Source organism: Ceratotherium simum, chromosome 26, assembly GCF_057802395.1.
Source record: "Ceratotherium simum simum isolate JZ-2026a chromosome 26, ASM5780239v1, whole genome shotgun sequence".
NCBI lineage: Eukaryota > Metazoa > Chordata > Mammalia > Perissodactyla > Rhinocerotidae > Ceratotherium > Ceratotherium simum.
Window position 1 is genome coordinate 32,435,859 of NC_141925.1, and position 23,167 is coordinate 32,459,025.

Sequence of the window (23,167 nt, forward strand, 5' to 3'; positions counted from 1 at the left end):
TCTTCAGAAATGCTCACCTTTTGAGATAAATAAGACCCAAAAAGATGTGTCTGATTTTATAAATGAACCTTACTGGTTCGTTACGGGGAGAGGTTTTTTTTGAGGGGGGAGGGGATTGTTTGTTTGCTTTTAATCATGTTTGGATGTTGAATTTTACCAAATGCTCTCCAGGCACAGACTGAGACAAAACCCCGATGCAGGCCCTCTCTGTCCTGACAGAAACCCCAACCTAAGGGCCAGCCAACAGTCAGGCTCCCTTCACGGGGCAATCCAAACACTGTTAGCTACTCAATGCAAATGAGAGGAATCAGTGAACAACAATTACTACTTCCAAGGTCAGGACCCATACATTGTTGGTTTTTTTCATGTTTTGTGAGATTTTTCACCCCAAACAGCGACTGATGCAATTACAAACTCAGACGTTAAGCAACATGGTAAGTTAACCATGGCTCTATCTGAAATCAAGTAAAACTTCACATACCTGCTATTTTTTGCTAGAAGTTATATGCTGGAAAAGCCAATGCAAATTACTACAAATCAGGGGACATCCTGAAGCTCCCTAACCTTTACCCTGCCCCCATAACAAAAAAAATCATCTCACCTTATTCTCCTTCCTTTACAAAACTGAAGAACTCTCAGCAGGTTATTAGAATCCATTGAAAAAATATACAATTAATACTCAACAACCTATTATATATTAAAACATATAAGTTAATGCAACACTAAATAAAATCTCTTTTTAGCAGCACAAAAAAAAAAATCCATTTTTTTTTGTGAGGAAGATCGGCCCTGAGCTAACATCTGCCAATCTTCCTCTTTTTGCTGAGGAAGACTGGCCCTGGGCTAACATCCATGCTCATCTTCCTCTACTTTACATGGGACGCCGCCACAGCATGGCTTGACAAGCAGTGCGTCGGTGCGCGTCCGAGATCTGAACCGGCGCCGAGCCGCCGCAGCGGAGCGCGCGCACTTAACCGCTTGCGCCACTGGGCCGGCCCCCAAAATCCAATTTTTAATATATATTTGCGACACAAGTTAAATGTCCTAATTTGATCTCAGTGAGCTGCTGCTAAGTTTTATCCATTATAGAAAAGTTAGGTTACGAGTCAACATGGAGAACGTGAGAAAATAGGGAGTACAAGAAAAATTAAAAGGTTAGCCAGGCCAAGAAGAGTGATTTCAGAAACAAATTTGGGGCAGAAAGAATTTGCCCATTAAGGGAGTAGGGACACACCGCATAGCTGTGTTAGGACTGAGAGGAAGGCCAGAGCTGGGAACCAAAACACTAGGAAATTTTCCACTATCGGAGGACAGTATGATCACAGCTCCTTACAGACCAACTTTTATCACCAAGTTGTATCTTAATGTTATGTTACACAAAAAAATATACAAATGAAGTCTATCCTATGTTTGCTATAGGAGTACTGTCCAGGTCACTGACTCACTGAGACACACGTAAGACCTCTTCAGAGAAAACAATACAACTTCACTGAAGGACGTAAAAAACAACCTCAATAAACCACAAAAGATTTTTCATGAAATCTGAAAGCTGATTCCAAAATTCATACACAGAAGAAAATACATGACAAAGGCCAAGAATACTGTCCCCAAAAACAGTGAGGAAGCACTTACTCTACTAGATATTAAAACAGATTTTTTTACAAAACTAAAGTATTAAACAGTGTGGCAAGGAGCAAGTTAAATAAATTATAGTATAACAAGATAATGGAATATTATGCGACTCCTAGAAAGAACAGGCTATTCCAAAAAGGATTCTAAGACAATTCAATAGGAAAAAATAGTCTTTTCCTCAAATGGTGCTGGCACAGTTGGACACCCACATGCAAAAGAATGAAGCTGGACCCTTACCTCACACCACACACAAAAGTTAACTCAAAATGGATCTAAGAATGTCATTCTTAGAGATGATACCAAAAGCACAGGCAATGAAAGACAAAACAGATAAACTGGACTCATAAAAATTAAAAATGTTTGTGCTTTAAAGAAGATCATCAAGAAAGTGAAAAGACAACCCACAGAATGTGGGGCCAGCCCAGTGGCGTAGTGGTTAAGTTTGCGTGCTCTGCTTTGGTGGCCCAGGGTTTGCAGGTTCGGATCCCAGGTGCGGACCAACACACTGCTCAAGCCATGCCGTGGCGGCGTCCCATATACAAAGTAGAGGAAGGCTGGCACAGATGTTAACTCAGGGCCACTCTTCCTCAAGCAAAAACAGGAAGATTGGCAACAGATGTTAGCTCAGGGCTAATCTTCCTTACCAAAAATAAAAATAAAAAAACGCACAGAACGTGAGAAAATGTTTGCAAATCATATACCTGATAAAAGAATTATATCTAGAATTCCTAAGAACTCTTACAACTCAATAAAAAAGACAAATAAAACAATTTAAAAATGGGCAAAGGGTTTGAACAGACACTTCTCCAAAGAAACATACAAATGGCTAATAAGCACAGGAAAAGATGCTCAACATTACAGCCAGTCAAAACCACATGAGATACCATTTCACACCTGCTAGGAGGGCTAGAATCAAAAAGACAGATAATAGTCCTGTTGAGGACATAAAGAAAGTGGAACCCTATACATAGCCGTAAGGGAATGAAATGTAAAAACTATTTCAGTGGGGTGCTGTGGAAAACAGTTTGGTGGTTCCTCAACAAGTTGAATACAGAACTACTATATGACCCAGCAATTTCACTCCTAGGTATACAGCGAAAGGAATTTAAAACAGGTATTTAAACAAAAACTGGCACATGAATGTTCATACAAGCACTATTCACAATAGGCACAGGGTGGAAACAACCTAATGAATAATTAAGCAAAATGTGGTATATTCATACAAAGGAATACTATAACAGCAATAAAGAGGAATGAAGCAGTGACACATGCTACAACATGGACAGATCTCGAAAACATGATGCTAAGTGAGAGAAGTCAGACACAAAAGGTCATATATTGTATGATTCTTTTTATATGAAATGTCCAGAATAGGTAATCCAGAGATAGAAATTAGATTGGTGGTTGCCAAGGGATGAGGGGAGGGGAGAATGGGGAATGACTGCTTAATGGGTACAAGGTTCCCTTTTGGGGTGATGAAAATGTTTTGGAACTAGATAGAGGTGATGGTTACACAACATGGTAGATGTACTAAATGCTACTTTAAAGTGGTTAATTTTATATTATGCAACTTTCACCTCAACTAAAAAAAGTTATGTACAAAAGCTTGTTCTACTAGATACAGGTGCTTCTTATATTCTGGGTGAGGGAGGTGTGTTTAAGGAGTGTGCCAGACACCAAGAGCAGCTGTCTGAGCCATTCGATATCATGGCTTCCCTGCGCAGTCAGCTCCCCATCAGAATTCCGGGCATTTAATTTGGTTCACCATGGGCTGGCCCCGTGGCTTAGCGGTTAAGTGCACGTGCTCTGCTGCCGGCGGCCCGGGTTCGGATCCCGGGCGCGCACCGACGCACCGCTTCTCCGGCCATGCTCAGGCCGAGTCCCACATACAGCAACTAGAAGGATGTGCAGCTATGACATACAACTATCTACCGGGGCTTTGGGGGGAAAAATAAATAAATAAATAATTTGGTTCACCAGACCCTACTGAATTCAACTGATATTAGTACTGCTGTATCTGTCTGTCTTTGTACATCAACGATCTCCATTTCAGTTTTTTAAAATATGAACTAAATCTCCAGCTCTGTAAAACAACTGAAATACCCTGAAAAGGACATGTGACTATCTTCTTTAGAAAACAATTCTCTAAATTACCAGTTTGGATAAATGAATGGATGATAGATTCACAACGAGGTAAAAAAAAAAAAAGCTAAAAAAAACACTTCTACTCTTACAAATCAACAACAAAAAGACAAACAAGCCAGTTCAAAAATGAACAGATCTGAATAGACATTTCTCCAAAGAAGATATACAAACAGCCAATAAGCACTTTGAAAGATGCTCAATGTCTCCATCACTAGGGAAAAGCATATCAAAGCGACAATGAGATACCTCTTCACTTGTATTAGAATGGCCATAATCAAAAAGATCAATAAATAACAGGTGTTGGCAAGGATGTAGAGAAAATACGACCAGGAAATTCCACTTCTAGGAATATAAAAACGAAAATACGTCTACACAAAAACCTGTGTTCATAGCAGCGTTATTCATAATACCCAAAAGTGGAAACAACCCAAATGTCCATCAACTGATGAATGGATAAATAAAATGTGGTCCATCCATATAATGGACTATTATTCAGCAATAAAAAGGGATTAAGGGGGCCAGCCCCGTGGCATAGTGGTTAAGTGAGTGAGCTCTGCTGCTGGCGGCCCGGGTTTGGATCTCGGGCGTGCACCGACGCACTGCTTGCCAGGCCATTCTGTGGCGGCATCCCATATAAAGTAGAGGAAGATGGACACAGATGTTAGCCCAGGGCCAGTCTTCCTCCGCAAAAAAAGAGGAGGATTGGCAGATGTTAGCACAGGGCTGATCTCCTCACAAAAATAAAAAAAATAAAAACCACTGAATTGTAGACTTTAAATAAGTGAACAGTACAGTCTACGAATTATATCTCAATAAAGATATTATTCAAAAAACATTAGGCCCCCTTCCAAAACAATGAGTGGGTTTCTGCTCCCTGGATCTAGAAGAGCTTGTACTAGTTACGTCCTAACCAGATCACTCCTGAGGACAGTCCCTGTGTGCCCCTCAAAGTGCAATACGGTGTCTGGTACACTACAGGCAGTCCATACATATTTGATTCTTGATTAAAAGAAAATGTAACCAAAAATGAAGGTACAAAAAGTAGGTATTTGAACATTAAAAGGCTGAGCAGCATGCCCTAGGTAATATTTGGGTAAAAATCCCCTGGTGACGTTTCTCTCCTGTTCTGACCATAACAGAGACAGGGCAGTGCTGACATAAGAAACTGGTAAAAATCTGTCCTAATGGGTGAACAGGGCTGCTGGGGGCTGACTTACATTACCTTTCATTTCTTTCAGATGTTGTATCATGTCCTGCATTACCTAATCAAAATATAAATATTTTTAAGGCATTGAACAAAAAAGTAGAAAAATAGATCAATTAGTCGAATAGAATGCAGACCCAAGAAAATTTACAGAAGGAATAAAATGTTTTTAAAAGGATAGAATATTCAATAAATGAGATGGGACAACTGTATCTTTCTTTTAGAAAACAATAAAGTCAGATGCCTACCTCACATAAAACACAAATATAAATTCCAATTAGTTAAAAAGTATATATAAAAATCAAAACTACAAAATTTAGAGAAAATATATAAGAAAACATGTTTATAATTAATTATGGAATTGAGAAGAACTTCTTAAGGAAAAAAAAGACACCGTAAAGAAAAAAAGATCTGCTTGCAATCGAATTTAAAGCTCCCCTGGAAAACAACATCATCAAAGTCAAAAGACAAGAAACAAACTGGGGGAAAGTTATGTGTTATAACATATACAAAGAAAAATTTTTTAAAGATTTTATTTATTTTATTTTTTTCCCCCCAAAGCCCCAGTGGATAGTTGTATGTCGTAGCTGCACATCCTTCTAGTTGCTGTATGCGGGACTCGGCCTCAGGATGAACGGAGAAGTGGTGCCTCGATGCGCACCCGGGATCCGAACCCGGGCCGCCAGCATCGCAGCGCGCGCACTTAACCGCCAAGCCACAGGGCCGGCCCTAGAAAAATTTTTTAAAAGGTAATCAATTCAACAGAAAAACAGGCAAAAGGTCTGATGAGGAAATTCATGAGAGGAAGATAAACGCTTAATAAATAATTAAAAATGTCTCAGCCTCACTAGTGATCAGGAAAATATCAATTAAAACAGAGTCTACTCTTCAGCCACCAGATCAGCAAAAATAAAAGATGGTTAACAGCCTGTGCTGGCTGTAATGTGAGGAAATGAACACTGGGGAAGCAAGTTGGGGGCCTTTTAGGCATTATGTATTAAATTTTAATGTAGAGACCCTCCAGCCTGCCATTCCATTGCTGGGTGTGCATCTGAGAGAAACAGTCACACACTGATACAAACTGACACTGGCACTGCTTCCTTGGGTAAATGTTGGCAACGAGGTAACTGACCATTAACAGGGGCGGTTACACGAACTGTGTATATCCATCAGTGGAATATTACATAGGAGTTAAAAAGAGCGAGGCAGATCCATCCATCCATGCTGACTTGAAGACAGCTCCAAGACACAGTGAACCAAAACAGCATATTAATAAAAAGTACAAACCATGAAAGAAAAATTGATAAACTGGACTTTATCAAAATTCAAAACTTCTGCTCTTCAAAAGCCACTGTGGAGAGGCTGGCCCCATGGCCTAGTGGTTAAGTTCAGTGTGCTCTGCTTTGGCAGTCTGGGGTTCAGTTCCCGGGTGTGGACCTACACCACTGGTCAGCAGCCATGCTGTGGCAGTGACCCACATACAAAATAGAAGAAGACGGGCACAGACGTTAGCTCAGGGTGAATCTTCTTCAGCAAAAAAAAAAAAAAAAAAAAGGAAAGAAAAATTCTTATTAAACAAAAAAAAAGCCAAATGAATGGAGAAAATCAATGGAGAAAATGAAAAGACCAGCTGCAGACTGGGAGAAAATATACTTACAAAACAAAAATCTGATAAAGGACTTATATCCAGAATACATAGCAAATTCTCAAAACTCAATAATAAGAAAACAACCTAGTAAAAACAGGGAAGAGAGCTGAACAGGCACTTCACCAAAGAAAATTCGTGAAGAGCCAAAAGGCACCCGAGACACTCACCATTAGCCATCAGAGAAATACTAATTAAATCTATGAGAAATTATGACAAATACGTACAGTTTTTGTCATACCTTATTATTGTCATACTTATTATACCTCAATAAAGCTGTTTTTAAAAACTATACACACAATAAGACACACCCTTGACAGTGGCCAAAATTAAAAATACCGACAATACCAGGTTTCGACAAATACATGGAGCACCTGGAACCCTCAGGCACTGCTGGCGGGAACGCACAATGCTGCAGCCACTTGGGGAAACAGCTTAGCAGTTTCTAAAAAGTAAACACGCACTTACCATACCACCCATCCCAGTCCTAGGAACTGACCCAAGAGAAATGAATACAGCCTTGTACACAAATGTTCACAGCATATTCATAAGAGCCCTAAACTGGAAACAACCCAAATGTCTAAAAACTAGTGGATGGAGAAACAAATGTGTGATACATCCAACGGAATATTACTCAGCCCTGAAAAGGAAAGAAGATAGAAGGCAAGAGAGCTAGCGAAGACGGAGACAGGAAGGGGGACCTCGGCCTCCTACCAACTTACCATGGGCTCAGGGAAATCCCTGGACTTCTGTGGTCTGTTTTCTCACGTGTGAGATGACCACTCAAGCCCTGAACCCCTTTCAGTCCTACAAGTCTATCGGTTTATAACTCCAGTTGGTTGACAACCCAGCATTCAGTAGCCACAAAGCAGGAAACAAAAACAACAGCCGAAGGGAACTTCCGCTAAGAAAACAATTCAGGCTCCCAGGGAGCTGTTTGTAGACATCAGCGACCCCTCACCTCTACTAGTTTAACGACAAAAAATCCACTGCCAGACCAGTCATGTTTCTTGAGGCAAAATACCATTGGTATGAAGTATTTTTGGCTCTGAGCAAATTCTCAAGGCCATAAGGTTCACAACCTCATTTAATGGTTTTATAAAGCGCTTGTAGGCATAATGCCCATGTAATCCTATCTGATTTTGAAGATTAGAAAGGGAGGAGAGAAGATGGTCCATATTGAGTAGCTTTGCCTCCTTTCCATTGGCACAGCACTCCGTGACCCCCGAGAGTGCCGGTCGTGCCAAGTGCCAGCCTCCTTCAGCCCAGCAGTCCACTGGTCCACGTTTCAGCAAAGCCCTGAAAACCCTTGGGGCATGCAAGACTACACAGGGAACTGGGAACCAAGCAGCTCACGGATAGCACACAGTATATTCTGAAGGAAAAAAGTGGTTATTATCCTTCCAAAAGCTACTTGTCACTATGCACTCCAGACTGTCATTCCTACCGCAGGACAGTCTGGTCAACACATCTGAGGTCTTTCTCCATCAACACCATCAGTATTCACAGTGCGAGAGCAGATGCCAGAAAGAGCTGAGCTAGTCCTTATATGGCGCTTGGCAGTGCTGACACCACACACGCTGAGCCACCCACAGACTGATGATCCCCAGCCCAGTGACACCAAGGGATTCGGGGCAGGTGACACTTCAGGTCCCTCATCTCTCCTTGTGTGCTCAGAAAGGTAACAGAGACCGGAAACCCAAGTGTGAGTCTCTTCTCCATTACCAGCTGGCCAGGTGACTGTGCAGGCGACCCAGCCTCTCTGGTCCACTCACCAGTGAAGCTGGCACAGCACCCACACCTCTGCCCCTTGGCACCTCAGGGCTACAGGGAATCTGACGTGGAGGTACTTTTGTAAACGAAAAGTGCTTCACGAACATAAGGGATTCTTACTAACAGGAGGTGGCAAGAAGAGTTCTGCTAACCGCCGTCGACTAAGGGAGAGCCCGCTTCCTCCCGGCCCACCCCCACGGCCGTCTCTAGGCAGCCAGAGTCGTATTTACAGCAGCAGAGTGGCGGCCAGCTCCTCCTAGGTGCCCTCAAAGCCTGCAGACACTTGACTGGCTCCAAGTGTGACAGCTGTACTGACGTGGTCTCCCCCTGGTGTGTCTCTGTCTGGGACAGAAAGAGAAATGCCAAGTACCTCCTTCATGGAGCGAGGAAGGGAAAGGCAGAGACTGCAGAACCAACATCACGGCACCGTCCTCTCCACCACTCAAGGCACGAGGAGCGAGCAGTTCCTTTGAACACGTGTGTTATCTAAGACAATCCTTGAAACCCAACGTGAAGACAGAACTGGAATAGCCTCAGCGCAGGCTCATGGGGAGGGTCTCAAGAAGCTAGGGAACAGGCAGCGACAGCGTGACCTCTAAGACCCCTGGGGCCTAAGGCAGCATCCTCAGGAGGGGAAAGACCTGTGAGCCCACCCCAGCCTCATGGACCCCCCGCCCCCTTGCAGGATGGAGGGAGAAGCAGAAGGGCAGGTGCTCGGTCCTCTCTAAGATCAGCAGCTGGTCAAACAGAACAGTTACCAAGACGTGAGGACAGCACTAGGAGGGCTCTTCCTCCTAACTTAGGGACAGCACCAACCAGTCTTCTCCATTATTCCAGGCCTGCAAGGGCCCGCAGGTTAATGAGCCCATGAGCTGGGCAAACAAAGGAGTGAGAGCCAACAGGAGGGCCTAACCGCCCAGGAGCAGCACAAATGGCTTTATCCGTCCAGACCAAGGCACCTTAAGGCTATGCTATCTGTGCGAGGCTGTGCTATCTGCAAGAGGCTGTGCTATCTACCAGAGGCTGTGCTATCTGCCGAGTGAGAGCTGGGCAGGAAGCTGAGCAAACACAGCCCCGGGCAGGCAGCTAAGTGGGAACTGAACTCTGCGGAGGCTGCCCCGGGGTGATGCAGTGTCCTCACTTGGGGACACTTCAGCGATCCTGGCACAGGCTCAGGGCGCTTGTGCTGTGGGAAGTGACTGCGCAGGGACCCGCAGGCCTCCCCAGATGGACATTTCCGGGAGGACAGCACAGTGGCCCCAGTGGGGACAGAGGCTTCTCCATGCGGATTCCAGAGGTTCATCCAGGAGCTGGGGGCCAGTGGGGGGACAGTGCAGTACTTTTCCACAAGCTCCCAAGTGACAGGAATGTGCCCCCCAGGCCTAGTCGATCCACCCCTCCTTAAACTTAGGTGCAGCGTTCAATGTTCCTTCCTTAAAAAAATGCCTGACACCTCTTTTCATGATTTCCCATGAGAACCAGAGAGGGAGTGAGTAAAGAAACATTTTTATTAGCAGAGAGCAGGATGTGTGCTGGAAGAAAAGGCTCCATGTCCTCGGGAGACTGGCCCCAGCAACACGCAAAGGGGTCTTCAGGACATAGTCCCACAGCACAGCACTAACTCACAGAGACCAATCTGAAAATCCTCTAAGTCCCTGAAACACGCCCGGCTCCGAGCACAGCAGGTCAGGAAAACCAAAAGGCCAGCTGCCTCCCACAGGAGGGCTGCGGCCCCTGCTGGCCAGTCTGGGCTCAGCGCCCGCCCGGGTGGAACATCCCCGCGCTGGGCACCATCCAGCCAGCACTTGCCTGCAGAGGCTACAGGGGCGCTTCAAGGCCTGCCTCCTGCCCCCAGCACCCCTGTGGCCAGAAAACTAAAAAGTGCACGTGGCTCAACCAGGAACCTGTCCACTATGTCACAAACCAAACAAGAACCTAAGCATCAGGAGAAAGACCGGAAGGGAACATACTTAACAAAAAGAATATTACTACTGACTTTAGAAGCAGTTTAACCCACGCCGATCTCTACCAAAAAATCCATACTGTTTGTGGGTCTTGCCAGTGACCAGCAGCCAGCAAGCAGAGACCACAAAAAAGGAAAGCTGGAAGTGTTATGACAAAATTAAAAATCACCAAGGTGATGGTGTGGAGTTCATTGTAAAGAAATTGGAGGAGTCTGGAAAAAGCAGCAAAGTGTCCTAGAAACAGCCCAAGAACATCATGTGTAACTGAGGTTCTGTAGGAATTGGGGTGGGCTAGACCACGAACGGGAGCTCAAATAGCCCTCAAAAACAGGTTTCCATCTGGGATCTGGAAACTGAAAGGGACAGACATACCCAGGGCTTAGGTGGTAGAGAATTCGAGGATAACATGAATCGGCTGGGGGGACAGGAATTTGCTTAGAGGCTGCACTGAAAGCCAGACCAGGTGAGACCCGCCAGGCTCCCTGATCTAGACGCCGTGTCCACTGTGGGACGTCTGCGCAGAGAGGAAAGGTGCCTTGTGCTCAAATGAGCTGCCGGAGAGAACCCAGCAAGTGGGGTACCCAGGACAAGTCAGGGTCCTGGTGCCAGCCTGGCTTCCTCACCCACACCTCCGTGGTGGCGGCTGAGGGATGACCCCCAGACACAGCTGAGCACGTTCTCTGCACACACCCTGCACCCGCTCCATCCATGCCATGGCTCCTCTACCGCCGGGGCCACAGATGGACAAATGGTTCACACCGTCTCCCAAGAGCATGGAGCTGCCAAAGTGCAAGGAGTCCTGGAGTGATCTGGACCAGCAGGCATCAAACGGGGCACATGCACACGAGGGATGTCAGGACTTTGCAAAGTGTCTGCCGCATGGGTGGTCTCAGGGAACCCATTCCTGGGGCCCTGACTCTGAGTGCACTCCTGCTGAAAACAGCTCTGAGAAAAGGCTCCAATGGGCCTACAGTCAAGCAGCCAGCTGGGCGTCAGGCGGGTTCTCCCTTCCTACCTCCCTCCGCACAACGATCCTCTCCCCATTTTATGAAAGAAAGGCTACCCAGGACCCTGAATCTTACCAGGGAACACTGCCCTGGGGCATAAAAACCTCAGGGTACCAAACAAAGGCACAGTCTGGGATACCACTGTTGTACAAGTGAAGCAACGTAACGAGCCAGCAACAAACCCTTGACCAGTCAGATGGTTTCCAATTCTTTCTTCCAAAAAGAACTGAAGAAGGACCCTTGAATCAAGTTGCCATTTAATGGCAGATTTTAAAAATAAATTTTGAAAACACATGCCAAAAAATCATATAATGGTCTCAGAGTTCAAGGAATTAAGCAACGTTGCACAACATTCCATTCTCGTTCATTTATTTATGTGAATAAGGTTACTCAGTGCATACAGCTGGCCATGAGAAATGGGAACAAAACCAACCTAAACCCTGTCTCAGCCCAGTAACTAGTAACACTCACCCAGGGGTGCGCGAGCATGCAGTGCCCACCGCAGCATTCCGTGACGCATGCCTAATCAAACTCTACTCTATGTGGAATACTTTGTTAAAATTTGTAATCTATTATACTGTTTTAATCAACTGCATGCTAGGAATTGTAAAGACAGCTCAATATAGAAGAAAAATTTTAATACTAAGAACTTGGTGGTAACAGAAAACAAATTTAAATGTATATATAGGGCCAGCCCTGTGGCTTAGCTTTTAAGTGCATGCGCTCCGCCACTGGCGGCCCGGGTTCGGATCCCGGGCACGCACCGACGCACCGCTTCTCCGGCCATGCTGAGGCCGCGTCCCACATACAGCAACTAGAAGGATGTGCAGCTATGACATACAACTATCTACTGGGGCTTTGGGGAAAAAAGGAGGAGGATTGGCAACAGATGTTAGCTCAGAGCCGGTCTTCCTCAGCAAAAAGAGGAGGATTAGCATGGATGTTAGCTCAGGGCTGATCTTCCTCACAAAAAAAAAAAAAAGTATATATATATTTTTGTGGCAGACTACATTATGCTAGATACGAACATTTTTAGATGTGAATTCTTAAATACAGATTCCCAGGCCATACTCCATGCATCATCACGTGAAGGGCACCTCTCCCTTCATGCATGCTATGCCACCCCCCCTTCCTCAGAGCACAGCTCAACGGCCCAGCTCTAGCCCTCGCCATCCAGCACCTCCACTGGGCCAATCTAGTCCATCAAAATCTCCTTTAAAACATGGCACCCAACACAGCAGTCTGTGGACTTGGTGGCTGCAGACAGGCAGTCATGGTGTTCCAACCTAAAATTTACTGAAACTGTTATTTTTCCTACACTCGCTTTTCAAAGGCACTGAGTATGTCCACGTGTAACTTGTGCCACCCTCTGCTCCACCCGGACAGATGCCAGCAGCATGACCACCCCGCTCTCCCTGCCGGTAAGCAAACAAGATGAGGCCAAGGAGATCCTGTGCACCTACCTCGGGGCACACTTCCTCAGTGCCCAGTGTGGCTTCAGGCGCCAGCAGGGTCTCTTTTGCTGACGCCTTCTTCAGTTTTTTGTTTTTTTTCCCTGTCACTTCAGTAACTTTTCTCTTGTGTTTTGCCATCCTGCAACAGACAAAGTAAATTGCTAAATACACAGGAAATAAAGGGTCTTAGGCCATAGAGGATTTTTAAACAAAGGGGGATGGTACTCTCCCATTTTAAAGAAAATACAAAGGTGTTTTGGAAAATATATAAAAGTTAAAAGAAAGTCAAATCCCCTAGTTTCATCACCTATGGACAACAAATTTAACATTTTGGTGAATTTCCTTTCTGTCTTCTGGGTGTTGTAACATAGCTGCAATCATACATGGATTATATATTCTGTATTTCTAACTAAACATGAACTCAAAGCTTTATAAGATTAAGAGAAATATCACTTTTAATGACAGTATCAAAATTTTCCAAAAGTGAAAATTACAAAAATTTGTCTATTCCTTAATTATTGAATATCTTGGGTTATTTTTATTTTCTACTATTATGGACTAACTCATACTTCCCCATCAAGTAGGGAAGCTACAGCACTACACAGGCTGCGGACAACTGTCAGGCACCCTGTCACTTGGGCACTGGATCACCCACAGGTGGAGGGGACCATGATGAGTCTGGGAGACGGCCTCCTTGGATTGTGGAAGAAGCACTGACTGCAGCGACGTAAAACAAATGACCCAAGATTCGAGAAGCATCTGATTATCTCTACTTTCTCAAGCACAGAAGTATCTAGAACTTCATGTATAAGAACAGAAAAGCCCACGAATTCTAAAACCAATTTCCGTTGTGGGACTGTGCAATGGGGGAACCAAGAGACACGGCTGAGGTACCAGAAGCTGGAAGCGTGTCCGAGGGGTCAGGGTGGGGCGCCCTCCACCTCTGAGGGGGCACTGGCTCTTGCTGCTGCTGGGACTTCTGAGGGAGGACATCTGAGGGAGGACATCTGAGGGAGGACATCTGAGGGAGAATGTCTGAAGTGGGGTCCTCTGGGGGAGACATCTGAGGATGTCTGATGTCTGGGGGAGTACTCAGAGGGAGGACATCTGAGGGAGGACATCTGAGGGAGGACATCTGAGGGAGAATGTCTGAAGTGGGGTCCTCTGGGGGAGACATCTGAGGATGTCTGAGGGAGGACATCTGAGGGAGGACGTCTGAGGGAGGACATCTGAGGGAGAATGTCTGAAGTGGGGTCCTCTGGGGGAGACATCTGAGGATGTCTGATGTCTGGAGGAGTCCTCAGAGGGAGGACATCTGAGGGGGGACATCTGAGGGGGTATGTCTGAGGGAAAACGTCTGAGGGAGGACATCTGAGGGAGGATGTCATCTGAGGGAGGACCTCTGAGGGAGGACATTTGAGGGGGGACATCCGAGGGGAAATGTCTGAGGGATGATGTCTAAGGAAGGACGTCATCTGAGGGGGGACCTCTGAGGGATATATTGAGGGGGGATGTCATCTGAGGGGGGACATCGTCTGAAGGGGGACCTGTGAGTGGGGACGTCCAAGGGAAGACGTCTGAGGAAGGATATCATTTGAGGGGAGACCTCTGAGGGAGGACGACTGAGGGGGGACCAGGCTGATTCTTGGAGGGAGACAAGTGAACTGGACCAGCTCCTGCTGCTGCAGTGAAAGCTACTGCTGGGCGGTGCTGGCGGGAACAGCAGGAGCAGGAAGAAGCCCTACCCCCACTCCCCATCCCACCTCACCCCCATCCATCCCCACCTGCCTCCAGCGCCCCCTGGTACCCGCTCCGGGTAGAGCCTAAAGACGAGCTGACAACAGAAAAGTATTTGGTGCAGTCCCAAAAGCTATAATATGAGCAGCACTAAGCGGAGTGTAAAAGGTGCTTTTGGAGCTGAGACAATAAATTAATAACTAGCAAATGCAAACATATACATCCTGCTTTTCATTACACGTGGTTTTTAGCAGAACCAACCCAATCATACACCAATAAAGGATTAAATAAATAAATCAGGGGACCAGCCCAGTTGCGTGGTGGTTAACTTCATGTGCTCCACTTTGGTGGCCCAAGGTTTGCAGGTTCAGATCCGGGGCACCACTACACACCACTCATCAAGCCATGCTGTGGTGGTGTCCCACACACAAAATAGAGAAAGACTGGCACGGATGCTAGCTCAGGGACAGTATTCCTCAAGCAAAAAGAGGAAGATTGGCAACAGACGTTAGCTCAGGGCCAATCTTCCTCACCAAATAAATAAATAAATCAGGATATACCAATAAAATGGATCTCATTCAATAATTAAAATAAATGGGCCAGTGTTACAGACATATGATAGAAAAGAAAATATAGAATACTATGAGTAGTAGTATATAATTTTTTGTTTTAAGAAAATACTGAAAATAACAATATAGAGAAAGCAATATATATATATATATATATATATATATATATGAAAAAGTCTAAAGGATATAAACAAAACTTTTACCTTTATTTATATCTAGGAGTGGGATTACAAGGGACTTTCTATATTTTTACAGCTCAGTTTTATTTTTATTTTTTCAAGGTTTTACACTTGGGAAAAAAATGAAGTTTTTTGTTAACACCAGTCCTTTAAAACTCTATTTACAGGGCCTACTAATGTCAGTTTTTATTCTAACAAATCACAAAAACGTATTTCCTTTTATTTATCCTAAACTCCAGTGGTTTCATCCTCCATATTCCAGATTTTATTTTATATATATATGACACATACTTATATCCATATAATATACACATAGATATTTTAATTTTAGACATGCTGTTCAAGGCTGTGTCTGTGGGAATGGGGACACAAATCAGTGCCTTCTTCACTTGACACAAGAATTCATTCTAGATTCCACTAGCAAAATGCAACTCATTCATTCAACAACTATTTACTGAGAGCCACCTCTGTGCAAGGGGTCTGCTGGATTCTCACACAGATCAAACAGGGTGGCAAACAAGAGCCTCAATCTTGTGGTGCTTCCCTTCTAGTGGGAAAGACCAGCCTATTTATTCAAGAAAACGAGTAAACACTTACACAGAAATAAATGCTACCAAAAAAATAAAACAGAATAAAGTGAGCAGGGCGACTGGAGTGTCAGCAGGCCTCTGAGAGGGCGGTGAAGGACAGAGGGAGCAGTCATGTGAAGTGTGAAGAGCCAGGGGAAGCACAGGCAATGCAGGAGGAACAGCAGGTGCAAAGGCCCTGAGACACGGAATGTCCTGAGGCGTGAGGCGGGCACATGAAGGAGGAATACCCCCTGAAGGTGTGCAAAGGCTGGGCTGTGTCCTGAGCATGTCCTCTCACTCAGGCGTCCCTCTCATGGCGAATGGGCTTACTGAAACATAAACCTCCCCCCAAAGCTAGACTGCTCCCACAGGGACAAAAGGGAAAAATTACATCAAGGTATTAGCTGGTGGAATTAAGCATGCATACATCCTGTCAGCTGGCAGCCCCACTCCAGATACACTCCTGTGGATATTGCCACTTGTCAGTCACTCTGTCACCACCTGCAGAGTGTTGACCATGTGCCAGGAGCTGCTCACGCTGGACCAGAGAGTCCAAAACATTTGCCCACATGCAGCTCACATTCTCATGGGGAAAGACAAACATGTAATATGTCAGAAGATGGTAATTGCTATGCAAAAAGAAAGCACAGCAGAAAAAGGTTATGGGAGATGGCAACTCTAAGAGGTGATCACATGGAGAGCGCCCAGAAGCAGAGAGAACACCTAGAGCCTAGATGTGGGTTCTAAACGCCATTCTCTAGAAAAAAAGAGCCAGAGCTCCTAAGATCCCCGGTCTGGAGCAAGGAAAGCGTAAGGAGAACCTAGGCTATCAAACTGTGCCGGAAACCAAGCCAATCAATCACAGGGCCACATCCAGGAGGACAGGAGCCAGCGTGAGGGCACCGCCTGCCCCATTTCGGGCCGTGACTGATTACAGCACACTGAAAGAATATTACCATTGTGGAATCAGAACATTCCAAGCCCCATATTCTTTAATTAAGCCTTATCTAAAAAAAAGTATCCAAAGCCAGAGGCTACAAATTTCAATTAGCACAGTAAAGAAGAAATCATGAAAGAATGAGAGACTGTTGACACAGCTGCTTTGAAAAGACAAAGGACTCTGCCACCCAATTATCTTGTTGGAGAAATAAGAAAAGTTTAGCAAATATTTACATATCAGTTACCATACAACTAAAGTTAAAACTACCTTCATTCTGTAAGTTATCACTAAAAAGTTTAATCACTAAGTCTATTTGCTAAAAAGGGGGGAGGCTTTTCCATATTATAAAAAGGTTTCTTTTAATATTTCTAAGAGATGGTGACTCATAACTTTGAGACAATGAATGTTTGTTATAGAAAACGACATTTACTTACATTTATGGTAAACTGATTTTCGACGAGGGTGCCAAGAAAATTCAGTGGGCAAGAACAGTCTTTTTAACAAAAGGTGCTGGGACAACCGTATGTCCACAGGCAGAAGAATGAGTTTGGAGTCCTGCCTCACATCATATACAAAAATTAACTCAAAATGGGTCAAAAACCTAAGTGTAAGAGCTAAAACTATAAAACTCTTAGAAGAACACACAGGAGTAAGTCTCCACGACCTTGTGTCAGGCAACAGTTTCTTAGCCATGACACCAAAAACATAAGCAGTAAAAGAAAAAACAGACAAATTGGACTTGTCAAAATTAAAAATTTTGTGCTGCAAATGATGCCAGCAAGAAAATAAAAAGACAACCTACAGAATTGGAGAAAATATTTGCTAATCATATATCTGACAAGAGACTTGTATCCAAAATGGGTGAAGAACTCTTACAACTCAACAAAACAAGACAGATAACTTCATTTAAAAACGGGCAAAGGTTGGGGCTGTCCTGGCGGCATAGTGGTTAAGTTTGGCGTGCTCCGCTTCAGCAGCCCAGGTTTTCGGGTTTGGATCCTGGGCGCAGACCTACACCATTCATCAAAGCCATGTTGTGCCAGTGACCCACATACAAAAAATAGGGGAAGATTGGCACAGAGGCTAGCTCAGGGCCAATCTTCCTCAAGGAAAAAGAGGATTGGCAACAGGTGTTAGCTCACGGCCAATCTTCCTCACCAAAAAAAAAAAAAAAGAAAAAAAGAAAAAAAGAAAGGGAAGGATTTGAACATATTTCTCCAAAGAAAATATACAAATGGTCAATAAGCACATGAAAAGATGCTCAACATCATTTGTCATTAGGGAAATGCAAATCAAATGACATACCATGTCACACTCACTAGGACGGCTATAATCAAAAAGACAGATAATAGGAAATATTGGTGAAGATGTGGAGAAATTGGAACCCTCATTCACTGCTGGTGGGATATAAAATGGTGCAGCCACTTTGTAAAACTGTCTAACAGTTCCTCAAAAAGTTACACATAGTTATCATGTGTTCCAACAATTCAACTCCTGGATATATACTCAATAAAAGGAACATATCCATGTAAAAATTTGAACACTAATGTTCATAGCAGCATTAGTCATAATATCCAAAAGGTGGAAACAACCTAAATGTCCATCCAGTCATGAATGGATCAACACATGCAATGGAATATGATGCAGCCATGAAAAGGAATGAAGCACTGACACCTGCTAAAACATGAGTGAATCTTGAAAACATATTATGCTATCTGATAGAAGCCAGATACAAAATCCTACAAAATGGATTGTGTAATTCCATTTATATGAAATATCCAGAAGTAGTAAATTATAGGGACAGAAACATAGAATAGTGTTTGTGTAAGGCTGGGAGAGGGGTAAGGAGTGGGAGTGACTGCTGATAGGTGCAGGGTTTCTTTCAGGAGAAGCAAAATGTTCTGAAATTAGGTTGTGGTGATGGTTGCACAACCCCATGAATATACTAAAAAACAAAAAGAAAAAAAACTCTAATCTCTCTCAAATTGTGTGTCATAAATCTAAACATATAACGCCCCAGTACTGTTTTCTTTCCTTCTTTCTTCTTAGAGATAAACCTATTTCACAGAGTGGCTGTGAGGAGGACATGAAATGATGTGTGCAGAGCATCTGGCACATCTAGAGCTCAAAAAGGTTCACCAGCTTCCTCAAGTCCTGTTTTAAAAATAAACAAACCAACGAAGGGAAAAATACATTGGCTGACATGGTTGGTGTAGGAAACCGTATTTGTGCCATTCAAGTTGTACACAGGTTTACACCAAGGCTGAACTTCACTGACTTGACTCTGCATGTCAGCCGTCTATAGGTGGCCTGACGTCACCATGTCAGAAACCAGCAAAACCCTTTATTTAGTTAGTTTTCCTTACAGGTCTTTTTGCAAAAAATCTAGTGACTCATTAATCTCTACAAAGCATAGCCATCATAAGTCTTCTCTATACTTGGGAGGATGAGGATTTGGAGGGGGCAGGGGGTGTTAAGAAAGCTAATCATAATAATAATTACCACTAAAATTAGCATTTATCTAGAGCTTACCACGTGCCAGGCCCTGTTCTAGGCTTTACATGTATTAACTCATTGACTTCTCATGACCAGTGAGGTATGCACAGATGAGGGGACTCAGGCACACCTATCAGAGCAGGAAATCGACTGAGTAGGCCTAAAATCGGCAAACCAAAAAAAGTCACACTGTGCACATATTATTTAGAAATATGGAAGTAATTCCAGTAGAAACGGCCAGAAGAGTAAACTGTGCTTGCCTCTGAGGAGCAGGACTCGGGGGAGGAGGCAGGTGACCGTTTTTATGTTAAATCTTCCCGTACCATTTGAGTTTTTAACTATATGCACATATTACTTAGCTAATTTGATAGGTTAAAAAACGTCATTTTTTTACATTCAAGATTTTTTAAAATTATATTATTCAGTGTTAGCCAGAGAATGGTGAGAAGGACATCATCATGGCCTGCTGATGGGAGAATACAGAGGTACTGCCTTCCTCGAGATAACATTGTAACATTAATTTGTAGAAATTAATGAGATCAAGGGCTTCGGCCCAGGAACTCCACTTCTAGGAATTTATTCCTAGAAATGATCATGGACAGAGATTTATAGGATGACAATGGCATGATATAAAGAGTGACAATACCTCTAATATTAAGAAGTGGAAAACGCCGTAACTGGCCAACAACAGCAGACTGGGAAAATGAATGACTCCTTTGTACAAAGGAACCCGCTACACCCATGCACACCTGTGCTCTCAGAGAATGTCAGTCATAGGAGTAAGTGCTCCAATACAACGGAAAGTGAAAGACAGGGTATGAATCTACGCATATACAACAGGACCCTCATTTTGTAAGAAAAATCACACACAAATACGCACAAAGGAAATACATTAAAATATTAACATTTTAGAGGGTAGAATTCTAAGAATGTTTGTTTTCCCCTTTTCTGTAATTTCTACAGCAAAAGAAAAAAATCTTATTTTAAGATACCAGCTCAAAAGTGTTCAGGGAAGCAAACCAAGACTTCCACCAGCAGAAAGCTGACAGCCCAGGTCAGACACACACGAGGAAGACTCTCCGCTAACCAGCTGGGCTGGGCTGCGGTCACTGATGAGGACAACTCAGCACCAGCAAGCTGAGGCTGCCAGGGCTCCAGGGCTGAAAAGAAACTCCAAAGGACCTAAAAAAATAAGTCAGCCTATAGGAAAAAAAATCTCCTTTTAAATCTAAAAATACCACCCATAGCCCCCGATGTCCCCTCTCATCCAGCGCATCTAAGTCACCTCGGCAGGTTACAAGGAAGGGCACTGCCCAACTCACAGGGCAAAGGCTCCCTTGAAGGAGCATCTGGGCCTCAGAATCCACAAGCTTCCAGAAAGTCAGTCTGAGGAGTCCAGGAGTGCAACCCCAGTTCCTGCACCCAAGACTGTGGCTTTGCTCCTGCCCACTTCGATCCAGGACTATTTCAAGCTCTGACTTGCCCACTTAGACGAATGGCTGCCAGCTTCTGCTCTCCTGCTACCCGACCCTACTCCCTTCCACCCTCCCTCCCTTCCACGCCAAACTCTAAGCCTTGTTACTACAATAACACAAGCGTCCCACTCACCAAGCTTCCCTCCATCTTTCCAGCTACCACTTCTCGGCACCCTGGGGCCCAGTAATCCTTCAACCTCACCCAGACCTGCAATCCACTGACCCTACATGTTTCAGTGACCCTCAACTCGCTCACATTCCCGCTTCCACAGCTTAATTTCCACAGTCCATCACTGTAATCTGGCCCTTACACACTCGCAACTCCCTTCATGGTACTTGCCTGGCAAAACCCCTACTCTAGTACCTGCTCCTCCCTGGTTGGACACACCCCAGGACCAGGCTGATTGGTCTCACTTTAAATTGAAAATCCCTTGCCTCAAGAGGATCTCCAGTGCGGCCCAGCAATTCCATCACATTTCCCAACTCCAGCCACTCACCCTGACCACCGCCCAGCTCCTTCTTTCACCTCTCCTATCTCTCAAACCTCCAACATCTCCTCCCCGTTCTCCGTTCTTGGCAGAGGACCTTAATTCCTCATCACTCAGCTTTCACAAGCTCCCACATCTCCCCACTACTCTTCTCTCCTGTTACAGTGGAAAACTGTCCCCACTCCCACCAAGGCCAAACCCTTTACTTGTGTGCCGTGTTCCATCCCTGCCTACTCAAGGACATCGCTCTAAGCCACACCCCTCCTGCATCATTCCTTCTTCCATCCCACTGAGTCAACTCGAAGTGCCCACATCTTAAAAACTCCCTCATTCCATGTGTTCAACGGACACCCCATTTCCACTACCCTCTGCAGCAAAATCCTCAAGATCTGTCTCCTTGTCTCTCACTCCTCTTCTGCCATTCTCTCTTGTACCCTCTCCCATCAGGCTTTTGCCCGACCTCTCTACCAAAACTGTCCTTATCAAGACCACCAATGACACCCACACGCGAGGGACAAAGACTCTCTCCGTGACCAAATCTAGCCAGGCTCCTCCGAGCCCTCTCGCTACTAGGCCACAGCCTGGGCCTACAGAGACTTGAACAAAACCCTAACACAGTTTCCAACAGCTCAAGGCCACACCCCTATGACGACCCCAGCCCCCGACAAAACCCAAGGCTGCCAAAAGAACCCAGCCAACACCTATCTCCCAGCCTCCATGGGAGGGTAGGAGCTTAACTTCCACAAGTGCTAGTTAACAAACCCAGACAGCTTCACAGGGCCCAACCACCTTCCAGCTTTCTGTAATTTTTCACTTCCCAGACTCTACTGGGTCCCACCTGCTTCCCCCCACACTCCCTCACTCTCCCTTTAAAACGCCCAGGGGCCGGCCTGGTGGCACAGGGGTTAAGTGTGCACGCTCCACTTTGGCAGCCCAGGTTCACAGGTTCGGATCCCTGGTGCGCACCGACACACTGCTTGTCAAGCCACACTGTGGCGGCGTCCCATATAAAGTAGAGGAAGATGGGCACGGATGTTAACCCAGGGCCAATCTTTCTCAGCAAAAAAGAGGACTGGCATTGGATGTTAGCTCAGGGCTGATGTTCCTCACAGACACAGACACAGACACACACACACACACACACACACAATAAAAGCCCAGTCACCTCTGTACAAATTCAAGGTGAGTTCCGTTCACACTGACTCTTTTCCCTATTGAATAGTTATTACTGATTAAAATCCATCCTGACCACTTAACTGCAGCCCGGCTTTGTTTCTCTTTGACACTAGACCCCACAGCCAATGCTCCACAGCCTATTCTCAGTGCTCATCTTATCTGACCTAACAGCAGCATCTGACAGTTGATGCCTTCTTCTCTCCTGATATGCTTTTTTCTCCAGGCTCTGAAGACAGACACCACACTCTCCTCCTTTCCCTCCTACCTCTTCACCTCGCTGACCTCTGCACAATGAGGGACCCCAGGCTTAGTGCTCAGCATCCCCTCTACCTACTCTCACTCCCTTGGTGATCCTATCCAGTCGTGAGGCTTTAAATACCAACTGTACATTGAGAACTTCCAAATCTCTCCCTGAACTGCACTACTACACTGCCAACTCAACGTTACCATACAGATATCACCGACACACACGCATCATCTCAAACTTACGTCAAACCGAAACTCCGGATCATCCTCCACAAACCTGAGCTTCCTGTAGTGTCCGTCCTCCCAGTAAACGGCCATCTGGTAAAATCCAGACTTCAGCTGAAACTGAAAACCGTGGTGTCTCCCACAACTCCTGTTTCTCACACACCATCCAACCCACCAGTAAACCCTGCTGGCCCTAATTCCAACGCAATCCAGAATTCGACCACCTTTCACTTCCTCCACCAT

General features: G+C 44.9%; 1 protein-coding gene across 1 annotated transcript in view; it reads right to left on the reverse strand.

Annotated features, from left to right (window-relative positions):
* Nucleotides 1-23,167, reverse strand: part of CHLSN (cholesin) — a 157,645-nt gene that overhangs the window by 133,691 nt on the left and 787 nt on the right. The window contains exon 2 of the mRNA XM_087449233.1: nucleotides 12,834-12,963. Coding sequence (XP_087305359.1) covers nucleotides 12,834-12,963 — 130 coding nt within the window. The remainder of the gene's footprint in view (nucleotides 1-12,833; nucleotides 12,964-23,167) is intronic.